Source organism: Eucalyptus grandis, chromosome 6 (assembly GCF_016545825.1).
Source record: "Eucalyptus grandis isolate ANBG69807.140 chromosome 6, ASM1654582v1, whole genome shotgun sequence".
NCBI classification, from domain to species: Eukaryota; Viridiplantae; Streptophyta; class Magnoliopsida; order Myrtales; family Myrtaceae; genus Eucalyptus; species Eucalyptus grandis.
Genome location: NC_052617.1, coordinates 30,858,589 through 30,870,098, shown reverse-complemented (window position 1 = coordinate 30,870,098; position 11,510 = coordinate 30,858,589). Strand labels below are relative to the sequence as shown.

Sequence of the window (11,510 nt, the reverse complement as noted above, 5' to 3'; positions counted from 1 at the left end):
GTATATCGATATGCTATATCAACCTACGAGCTCTGATATGTCAGCTTAACGAGAGCAGTATACCAAATCAACTTAGTGAGAGCAATATGATCAACTTAGAGAGAGCATTATTAGTGTACTATATTAGCCTACGGGTAATATGTCAGCTTAGTGAGAGCAGTACACTATTTATCAACTTAGCAAGAGCTATACTATTTATTTATCAGCTTAAAGTGAGCAGTCCTATTATGGACGGACTTATAGATAATATTGAATGGGCCGACCAAAAGAAGGTCGTGATGACATGTAATCGACTAAGTCAATTGATCAATGATTTGATCTGATGTTATGAATCGATGTGATTTGCAATATCTGTAAATGATATTAACTTGCAGGGTGGAACTAAGGCCAAGGTAAGTCCTCTGATCAGTGTTGTGCTTAGGTAGCCCTTAAGGCGTATTGGTTTCCTAATTGGGTCTTAGGAGAGTAGAACTTGTTGAAACATAGTCTTACCCCATTGTGAGACAATATTTCAGATCCCTAGATGGCAGCACATCCCCCTCCTCCCGTGCATTTTGGTATGCGGGAGGAAGTCACAGAAGTAGGTTATCATATTCTGATGCACCCTCACCCTGAAAGATTGGAGTATGTGATGATAAAATCCACACTCTGAATCAACATGGGTGAACCCAAGAAGGTACCTCATAGGTACCGGTCATGGTATCATCACTATCATGACGAGCGAAGGGAGGGTCCTATGCCGGAGGCTAATGTACCTCAATATGTTTTGGAGGCTTGGAAAAGGCACAGCGGATCCTGAGGGTGGATCAGTAGTGGATGCTTCAATCTTGAAGGCAATTCTGATTCTCCAGTGTACTCAGCAGAGGTCGCCAACTGGAGCGAGGAAGAAGGGGAGATTGAAGAAGACGAGGAGGTGGAGTAGGAAGAATTTAGCGATGACGAGTAGTCGGAGTTGTAAACCCCTCTCTGTTTGAGAACCTGACATCATGTGTGTTTATATACTTGGACCAACTTGTATAATATATGACCAGTTGTGTTATGTATATATATAAGTGTGGTTGTGTGGTTTGAAATTTTATGGTCCTACTTTCCTATCCCATTATTTTATTGTCTGGGGATTTATATTTGCTCCCGCATGCGTATATTAAAATGAATGGGTCGGCAATGCATCCTAAAACATCGCTATTAAATCGACCAGTGAGGGATAGGCACATGCTCGGAGGATCGGGGTGTGACAAACCGTTAGTCAACCATTAATGCCCAACCCTTTTTAAAGAAAGATATGCACTTTTTATGATTCTTACACATTTGATAAGATGAAGTCTGGCCAGCATGGGTCAATTCCTTAATAGAATCTTAGTCCAGTAAGATTTATATATCATGGAGACTTACAAATATGGCGCTGGACCATCGTTCATGATCAATTTTGGTCCTTATATTCTATCTCAAGTTCAATCACAATTGCGGGACAAAAGTCCCATTGCCGTTCGAATGTCAATGGGAAATGCTGACTAGGTATTGAATATGAACACGTGGCACTAACATGATACGAGAGGATAAAACTTTTGAGGAGAAAGTACAAAATGGTCATTGCACTGTCGGCCGTGTCCAATTTTGGTCATCACTTTGTGACAGGTTTTGGTTTATAATCTCACTTTTTATCCTCGAGGTTTTTTTTGTATTTCCATCCAAATGCAGCTAGAATTCGCTAAGTGCCAGAGATCAATGGGGAATAAACAATGAAAATTAGACGATTTAAGCCTAGAATTGTATAAATTTGTCCAGCCCTTATAGGCCAAGTTCCTCGAAAGCAATGCTAAAGTATTGAACTACTTCTAATTTACCGATTTTCTGAACTAATTACGAATGTCTAACTCTATATGTTAATCTTTACTACTTAGCATTTTTAAAATGTCCGAGGATGGACCTTCAAACATACTTCTGTTTGCAGTTTGAATCACACATTGATAATAATAACGTACAAACCCTTTAACCAGTTATGGCATCTAACAAAGCAAACGAACAAGCAAACCATAAAGGATCACTATGATCATTGGGTCACGCTTCTCATGATCAAGGGTTTGGTGAAACGAATTGTAGCAGCTCATCATTGTGCTCGAACTCGCTCATGTCGTGCTCAGCCAAGGTGATCCATGCTTCGATCCCATCCCCACACCTCGTACCCATCAGAATCACCGCATTTTTCATGGAACACTGGTGGTGCAAACCCAAGGAGGCCTTTCCCAACCAAAATCCGCCTTGTAGAAGGAGAACCTCGCCCAGCTAATGAACTTGTGGAGCTCGATCTCTCCAAAAGACGACGCCACCAGCTTCTGGGCCGCCATGAGGCTCTCACAGGCCTTGGCCAGTCCCTTCTGGCCTTGAAGCGCGCTCATATATTGGCCATTTATTGCCCTTATTGAATTTCTGAGAATGCCTGCAAAGTCCTGCAATTCGACACCCTTGTTTGCTTCCATGAGTGGTGCAACACTGGACTGCCAGAGATTGCCCAAGGCAGTCTCAGGCAATGGTTGTGGCCTCATCCTGCTTCTGATGTTCACGACATGTGACTGCTGATGATGGGGGATACTTCTCCTTCCACTCTGGCCTCAACACGAGTAGGATTGGCACCACTGAACCTGGCCCTGAGGCTAGCCATCACCATCGAAACAAAACCTGTTGGTCGAAAGCTTCTCTCTGCTGATGACTCTAGATGGCATTTGGAAGTTTATGTCCTTTGGTTGGAAGAGCTCAGATGCTTTCAGGAAGGGAGGATGAGGCTCGCTTCGCCGTCAATGCCATTGTTGGCAATTGCAGACCATGCATTGAGAAAAGCAGAGACCGACGCGCCATTAGCAATCTTGTGAGAGATGCAGATGCCGATCCTGATGCCACCGCAGTCAAAAAAGTTGGCTTTGACCCCTACAATGACTTGATCCTCATTGTTGGTACTGACTCTGTATGGAGAGAATGGGAGGAATTGCTGCAGCTGGTCGATGTCTGTGTACGAAAGGACTTTGGACAGCTCGAAGTGAGCTTTCGCCTCCAAATAGAGTGCCCCCTCATCATTGCAATCAATGCCGGCATTTCCTTTCACCCTTCCACCTAGAGGATAGAAGAGGGAAAGCACCTGCGCGAGTGAAGTTTTCAAGTTTCCCGACACCGAGGCAGAGTCTGGCGCTGCCTTTTCATCAGGAGCGGAGTAGAACAGGACGACCGGAACATAAAACCGAGGAGGCAGCTGGTCAAGGAGGCAGAAACTGAAGTTCCTTAGGTGAGGTGGAGTTGGAGAGGACGGCTTGATGGTCTCTGTGGAGACAACCTTAACTTTCGTGGCCATGTCTGTTGGAAAATTGAGAGATTTGAAAACCTGTACTTTTAAGTTTCTTTGGTTCATCCACTTGATGTTCAGAAATGGAATGCATGATTGCAAGATGATATAAAATGCGCAAAACGGCCACCGTCATCACCTTGAACGACGGTGCAATGGGGGCCACAATTTCCATTTTTAGAAGAATGGGAAACTGAGAAAGTAAAAAATTATCTAAAAAGTCCTAATCCCTTTTATTTTTGTCAATTCAATTCTAAAATTTTCAATTTTACGAATTAAGTTTAAACATTTTCACATTTTATTAATTAAGTTCATCCAGTTAATTTTGACCAAAATTCTTTAACATGGACACGATGCTAAGATGGAAAAATTTTATTATTTTTATTATTTTTTTTGAATTTTTTATATTTTTATTTCTTTATTTCTTTTCTTTTCTTTTTCTTTTTTTTTTTCATTCTTCTTCCTCTACCGACGCCCAAGCGGCGAGGCTACAATCGATGAGGGTCGACCTCGCTTTAAGATTGAATCACTAAAAGTATAATAAATTTATGACTTTTTAGACAATTTTTTCTGGTGAAAGAGTCAAAAGGATTCATAGAAGTCCAAGCTGAACGCTGAGTATCTCAACTATGTAAAATATTATATGAATAATATAATTTTTGCATGTGGCATGTATTCTAGAAATTGTTTTGTTGAGATATATCTTGAAATATTCTGCATGCAGTGCAATATGATGATATTTGTTCTGGAATTTCTCTAATTCTATATTCTATCTTGTTGTAAGGACAGATTACCTAGATATAATGGTACGAAGAAAGCATAAAAAGTGTGTTATTATAGGAAAAATTGCCAAAAAAGAAAGATGTCCAAAGAGAGGGAAAGGATTATAGAGATCTTGTGCTATAAAATTGGAAGAATTGATTTGAATGATGTGTAGTCTCGCATGCTAACTATCTGACGCATCTCTTCTTCGAAGAATATGAGAAAAATGGAGTCAATGACCGCTGAAGATATGTTTTGATTTTTGAAGATATGATGTTGGTACAAATCTTAGATTGATAGATTAATTCATTCATTCATTTCAAATAGGAAGATTGTATCTTGCATATTATTTCCTACGTGGTACACTTTTCTATTATATATTCTCTGATGTACAATAATTAAAAATATAATAGAATTCCTCAAACTTCTCCAATTTTTGTCATGATATCAGAGCCGTCGATCCTAGTCTTGCTTCCGCGTTTTTTCTGAATTACCTCCGTCTTGTTTTTGTCTCGTTGTTGTGATTCCGATTTTGCAAAACAACACAAAACCCGGTGGAAATTCATTATTGATACCATGACGAAAAAATCAACATTCAAACAAGGAGGAGAACAACTCACCTCAAAATCGAATTTTGGATCAAATTGATCCGATTGAAAAGGAGACTCGCTCTGTTCAACATTCTCAAAGTGGGAGTGTTCCAACTCCAACCCAAGTTTCGAGCCTAGCCCAATGGCAATCAGTTCAGTGAATTCCGATTCAAGGCCAATGGGCCACTGGATCGAACCAAGCACGGGCACGACAAGGCCCATTCAGAGAAGGAGGACTGGGTTGGACGGGTCCAAATCCTAGACCCAAATCCACTCAAACGAGTTATGGGACGAATCCTTACCCATTTTTCCCACCCAGTTTCCAACTCAGATTTCTACCCCACGCGATTCCAGCTAATGATGGCTCCCGAAGCCCAACGGCCCCTTTACACTTTGCCGGTCGACAGACCGGAGCTTTGGCTAATAACTGCGCAGAAGGAGTCTTTATGAGAGTGAAAAAAAAAAAAAAAAAAAAATTGAATGCTCTGGACAAATTCGTAGGGATCATCAAAAAATTTAGATAACAAGTTTTAGGAATTGTTTGGGTTGATTTGCATGTTTTATTCCTAAGCTGATGCTGAGATGCATGAAAGTTGGATTTGGGGTTCGCGAAATGAATAAGAAAGCAATTGGAGAGAGGTGGCTGGACGTCCATGAGATTGAGAGAGGATTTTTTGGGAGTTTCTCCTGAGGATAATGAATTGGAAGTCATGGAGAGCAAATGGCCTGCCAATTATAGAGGAAAAAGAGAGAAAGAGCTAAGTAGCATCGATACCGACACGGGACACACGACACGCGACACGATAAGTTTACACGTCGTTTCTTAAAAAAGAAAATAGAAAATTTTGACACAATGTGACAGATATATTAAATGCATATTTTAATATATACATGATAAATTATCATTTTTATGATTATTTTAATCAAATTAATTTGATCAAATTTACAAATAAATAATAATAATAAGAGTCTAGAATGAATTTACACTAAAAACATTAATTCATCATTTGTTAATATTATTTATTTTTAATTTGATAATTTCACCTTCATTCCAATAATTCATAAAATTTGAAGAAACAAATAATTCACATTATAGACTCGTATGTTAGAACAAGAAAAGAGGAAAAAAAAAAAACTTGGTGAGCGAATTTCATGTTACGAGAAGTAATTTTATTTTTATCTTATTTTTTACATATTTACATTTTGACTCATTATTTATTGAAAATTTTTAATATTGAACCTATACGTATAGGAATCGCGTGTCAAAATTACGAACTCACATCTTGGAATTCCAGACTCGTGTGTCGAAGAGTATCAGGAAAGTAAATCAGATATCAAAGAATGTCAAAAAGTGTTGGAAAATATCGAAACGTTCGACACTACACAAAATCTCCTATAAAGTGTCAATATTTTCTAGGGAAAGAGAGAATTCCCTTGGGAATCAAGGCTGCTCTTCTAGATCCACCAATGGAAAAGGAGAGAGAATCTTCCTTCGTATAGGCTAGCCAATCATTTGTAAGGACAAGTTTAGTGACTTGTCCAAGAATGAGTGGTTAGGACTACTATAGGAAGGGCTTATATTAATAGACTCTATGGGCAAGGGAGTTGACCAAGGAAGAGTCAAATGGGCTACATGGGCACTAGCCATAAAGGGGCTTCATGGGCTGGCCTTTTTTGGACCTAGTTCAGTCTTGATGGGCCAACCCTATTGGGCCTAAGATTGCATGGTCTTTCTTCACGTTTGACCATAGCCCTAAGCACCAGATATGTCTCGAAATTATGTTTATTGGGCTTGGTTCGACCCAAAAAGTTGAAGTTGAATTTTCAGTAATAAGTCAACCAATGAATTTTAGTTCTCTTCCTGACCAAAAAAAAAAAAAAAATTCAGTGCTCTTCTAGATTGACCAACTCCCGAGGATTCGTTTGTCGAAAATTTTGTAATTTGGACTGAGGACTCTAAACTTGATTGTCCATAGATCAAATGTGTAGAAGAAACCAAGCAGAAAAAATATCACAAGATAATGAAACTGCGACGTTTCTGATCGAAGGTTAAAATTCTTGGTTTGACCTAAAAAGTCAACCTTTGACCTATACGGGATAATTTAAAACTTAAAAACCTAAATCCGTATTCTGAGACTGAAGGAATGTCCATGTCCAATGTAGCGATGTTTTTGTTTTCAATTAGGAGTTAACTTTCTCAATTTGATCAAAAAAGTAAACTCTTCAATTTACTCGTGAATGGCCTAAAAATGTGATTTAAATGCAAAGAACTTATTCTATATGTGCAGGTGGAATGTAGTGGATGTAGAATTGCATGAAACAACTATATTTGGATAAAGGAAGGGACTTTGTTGTGATTGGAGATCTAAATCTTGAAATGATTTTCTTTTAAAATGCATGTTTAACTTGTCGACGAAATTTAGGTGTCAATACATCCCATGTACCGATTGAATTAAGAACGAAACATAGAATTGATAAATGGGCAGCTACATGCTCAAAACAAAAATGGGGCGGAACCTTAATCCTATATTATAAGAGAAAGTCCAACTCAAATATCAACTCAAAAGCTCGAACTAGCAAAGGATAATAACATAACACATGCAAAGTCTAATAGAATCTAACTGAAATAAGGTGCGTCTATGCTGTCTTATTAAGAAATGCTGTATTATTAAGAAATAGTATGCTAAAGCTCATAAATCTTTGTGTGCTTCTTTTCCTTTTCCGTAAGAGATTGTTAGGAACCTTCCTCGCTTTCTCTTTTGATGAAAAATCTTCAGTGTTTTCCTATTTAATAAGTCATCTGATCTTTATGGTATGCTATTTTTCCATTTTGATCTTACTTTAGCTGACAAGTTGACATGATTAACCAAAATGCTCCGTCTATAAGTTGACAATTTAGTGCGGCCACCCTAGTTTAATTAGGCTTTTGACGTTATGGAATAGATAATTATCTAACATGAGAAGAAATGAAGCTAGTCAATCCACTTGCTTTCATCGATCACATCATGCAATTTCATCGATCACATCATGCAACATTGTCATGGACTGACGTGCATGACACATACGGGACCGGGGCATGGATAGATAAACGCACAAAAAGAAATTTCTATTTTTTTTATTTATCCCGGGAAAGAAGAAGTAATTATTTTTGGTATATTTATAAGCACTAGAAATGATATCAATGCTCGAAATTTGCTAAGTCTTATTGTAAAATTTTGTTGCATCCATTGTTAATAGTTCTAAAGGTTTATAATGTTAAATGAAAACATATATTAATATTTAAATATTCTAACACTGTCTCTCAAAATGGATATTGGACTTTGGCATAAGATGAAATATGGGAGGCAAATAGAAATTTAGAAGTATTTGAAATTGGAATTTGCTATTATAATACCATGTGAAATTTTACCGCTCCTATTTGCCTCCACTGTTATTAGACAAAGTACAACCTACACTTCACGGAAAGTGTTAGGATGTTTGAATTTTAAAACCGTACTTTTATCTAACATTTTTACTTTCTAAAATAGTTAGTTGTGGTCACATAAATTTTCAGACGTATATTTATGAAATACTTTGTATTGGACGACGTAAAGATGAGAGATATTATAAATATTAGTTGAGATTTTCATAAATGCTTTGCATTAAAAGTCATACTGAATATTTATGGTGCGTATGATAACTATTTTATTTTTAGGCATTTTTTTTCTGGGAATAGATTTGAAGCAAAAATCCATTTAGTGACACGATTTCATTTTTTTTTTTATGTTTGGAATAAATTTTTAGTCCAGAAATAAGTTTGAAACGGAAATGATAAGTAAAAATTTTCTACTTCTCCATTTATAAAATAAAAATGAAAAATAAAAAGCATTCTCATCGCTCATCCTCATTACTGGCCAATCACTCACCTATTGACGATCGCCATTCGCTACCACCGCTTGAGAGAGAGAAATTTTGTGTCGTTATCAAACACATATTATTGCTTAGAAACTCGTCTGGGAAATAAAAATAAAAAATAAAAAAGAACCTATTCTCGAATGGAAATTAATTTATGAAACGGGATAGTTATCATTCGTGCTCTAAAAGGCCCAAGCGACGGAGGCCATTGCCAGCCTTCCTTTGGATTTTCCCCTGAATTAGCTATACATATTGCATTACAGTTAATTGCTTAAAAAATTTGGGCTGAGATTTGTGTTGTTGCTTTTATCCACTGCTGTACGGATTTTTATAACCCTATGCCATTTTGGAATTAGTCAATATTCGTGTTAGATGTTTGATCCTCAATGTCTGTTAGTACATAATTATGTGGCAAAAGAATTTAAAACAAGTTTTAATAGGAAAATGTTGGATGTACATAGATATCTTACTAAAAATTACCTATAGTGACATTGCAAGTTACAATTGGGTATTAAAATAAATGAAAATCATGCATGAATCATTCGCTTCTAGATATACCCAATACAAAATTATCGCATCGTTTAGTAAACCAAATTAATAAGTTTTCTTTATACATTTAGCTTTGCTCGTGTTAATAATGGATTTTATCAACGCAGTACCCTTAAGATGTTATTTAAGCTTGGATTAATGCGCTTAAAATATATTGATTTCATATTTAATTCTCCTTAGGGTGTCTGAACTTTTTAATTACTCATTTTGAATATTTTGACTTGACAAAAATGCCTTTAGACATTTTTTTTTTTAATTATATGCCCCAGTGCACATTACATATTGTATTTCTCCATTTTAACAACGTTTTCCAAAGTGAATTGCCCATAGATATAATTACAAAATCAAAGCAAATGGATATCAAAATCAATGCACGTTAGGTTTGAATCACACGTGTGATAATACACCAACCATTAAACCAGTTTACGACATCTAACTAAGGGGACGAACATATGAGACCCTGAATCAAGCAAACAAACAACGAACGATCACTTTCATTGTGGTGTCGTGCGTCTAGTCAAGGGCTCCGCGCAACGAACTGCAGCAACTCATCATTGCGCTCGAACTCGATCATGTCATGCTCGGCCAGCGTGATCCATGCTTCGATCCCATCCCCACATTTAGTTCCCATCAAAATGACCACATTTTTCATGGGAACACTGGTGGTGCACACCCAAGCAGGCCTTCCCAGCCAAAATCTGCCTCGTAGAACGGGAACCTCGCCCAGCTGCTGAACCTGTAGAGCTCGATCTCTCCCGCAGACGCTGCCGCCAGCCTCCGTGCTGCCGTGAGGTTCTCGCAGGCCTTTGCTAATCCATTCTCGCCTCGAAGCGCACTCAAATATTCACTGTCAATTTCCCTTATTGATTTCCTGACAATTCCTGCAAAGTCCTGCAATTCAGCTTCCTTGTTTGGTTCCATGAGTGGTGCGACAATGGACTGCCACAGATTGCCCAAGGCATTCTCAGGCAATGGTTGGGACCTTATCCTGCTTCTGATGTTCACCACATGTGTCACTGCTGATGATGGGGGATACTTCTTGGTCCAGTCTGGCCTCTTCCTCGCAGCCTCCACGGCAGATTTCCAGATGAGGGCAGTCACGGCCTCAACGCGTGTAGGGGCAGTACTGCCAAACCTGGCCCTGAGATGGCCCAAGCTCTCGCCATCGAAACGAAACATCTTGGTCAAAAGCTTCTCTCTGCTGATGACTCCAGATGGCATTTGGAATTTTATGTCCTTTGGTGGGAATATCTCAGATGCTTTCAAGAAGGGAGTCTTGAGGTTGGCTTCGCCGTCGACACCATTTACGGCAATTTCAGACCATGCAGCGAGGAAAGCTGAGACTGATGCACCGTCGGCAATCTTGTGAGAGATACAAATGCCGATCGCGATACCACCACAGTTGAAGAAAGTAAATTGGACCCCTACAATGACTTGTTCCTCAATGTTGGGAATGACTCTGTAAGGAGAGAATGGAAGGAATTTCTGGAGCTGATTGATGTCAGGGTTTGACAGGACTTCAGACAACTCGAAGTGAGCTTTCGCCTCCAAATAAAGCGCGCCATCATCGCTGCAATCGATGGCAGCATTGCCTTTCACCCTTCCACCTAGAGGGTAGAAGAGGGAAAGTGCCTGCGAGCGAAGTTTTCAAGTTTCCTGTCACCGAGGCGGAGTCCAGCGCTGCCTTGTCATCGGGAGCTGAGTAGAACAGGATGGCTGGAACGTAAAACGGAGGAGCCAGCTGGTCAAAGGAGGCAGAACTTGAACTCCTGTGGTGAGATGGAGTTGGAGAGGAAGGCTTGATGCTTTCTGCGGAAACAGCCTCAACTTTCATGGCCATGTTTTCTTGGAAATTGAGAGATTTGGAAGTTTGTCCTTTTAAGTTCTTTCTGGAGAAAGATGTGTTTCCTTTGTGCTTTTGAATCGCAAGATTTTGTAGTTTATATAGATTAAAGAGAGGAGAAATTTGCAATTTTTTGGGTCATAGGCTCATCAATGAAGGCTAAACAAGAAGTATATGCTGGTCTCGCGGTAGCTCACGTTTTGAAGGATTAAGCAGATATCACGTAACACTAACGCCCAACGTGAAGAATCTATCGAGTTTCTCTATTTGATATTATGCCTTCATATATAATATAATTATAATAAACTTAATCCCCAGCTAAAACGAAGGACAAATTTAACCTAACAATGCTTCAAACATATTGGGTCATATTATTTTTATTGGAGCTAAGCACCATATATATTTTCTCTTTTTGATGTTACGACGATATGATAATTGTGGTATGCTATTAATACCAGAGTTTACATTTCCAATCTATCAAGAGAAAGGCCGTCCATGCCGGGATTAGTGAATTTACAGAGAATTATTGGCTTATAGCTCG

General features: G+C 38.6%; 3 protein-coding genes across 3 annotated transcripts; all 3 read right to left on the bottom strand.

Annotated features, from left to right (window-relative positions):
• Positions 1-2,204: 2,204 nt before the first annotated feature.
• Positions 2,205-2,659, bottom strand: LOC104429573 (stemmadenine O-acetyltransferase-like). Its single transcript, XM_010042418.1, has 2 exons — positions 2,591-2,659; positions 2,205-2,495 (listed from the first exon to the last, which is right to left on the bottom strand). Exons 1-2 carry the CDS (start codon positions 2,657-2,659, stop codon positions 2,205-2,207), a joined length of 360 nt encoding a protein of 119 aa, XP_010040720.1.
• Positions 2,660-2,761: 102 nt separating this feature from the next.
• Positions 2,762-3,340, bottom strand: LOC104429572 (stemmadenine O-acetyltransferase-like). The gene has a single exon (XM_010042416.1). It carries the CDS (start codon positions 3,338-3,340, stop codon positions 2,762-2,764), a length of 579 nt encoding a protein of 192 aa, XP_010040718.1.
• A 6,434-nt stretch (positions 3,341-9,774) lies between these two features.
• On the bottom strand, positions 9,775-10,966 carry LOC104429571 (stemmadenine O-acetyltransferase). Its single transcript, XM_039314498.1, has 2 exons — positions 10,790-10,966; positions 9,775-10,758 (listed from the first exon to the last, which is right to left on the bottom strand). Exons 1-2 carry the CDS (start codon positions 10,964-10,966, stop codon positions 9,775-9,777), a joined length of 1,161 nt encoding a protein of 386 aa, XP_039170432.1.
• Between the last annotated feature and the right edge of the window lie 544 nt (positions 10,967-11,510).

What these genes read in the sequence shown, in the direction of transcription:
- LOC104429573 (XM_010042418.1), bottom strand. Translation starts at nt 2,659, where the DNA reads ATGGCTAGCCTCAGGGCCAGGTTCAGTGGTGCCAATCCTACTCGTGTT. An exon ending in AGGCCAGAGTGGAAGGAGAA is followed by an intron (nt 2,496 to 2,590) that starts GTATCCCCCATC and finishes AATCTCTGGCAG; the next exon opens with TCCAGTGTTGCACCACTCAT.
- LOC104429572 (XM_010042416.1), bottom strand. Translation starts at nt 3,340, where the DNA reads ATGGCCACGAAAGTTAAGGTTGTCTCCACAGAGACCATCAAGCCGTCC.
- LOC104429571 (XM_039314498.1), bottom strand. Translation starts at nt 10,966, where the DNA reads ATGGCCATGAAAGTTGAGGCTGTTTCCGCAGAAAGCATCAAGCCTTCC. An exon ending in CAGCGCTGGACTCCGCCTCG is followed by an intron (nt 10,759 to 10,789) that starts GTGACAGGAAAC and finishes CTTCGCTCGCAG; the next exon opens with GCACTTTCCCTCTTCTACCC.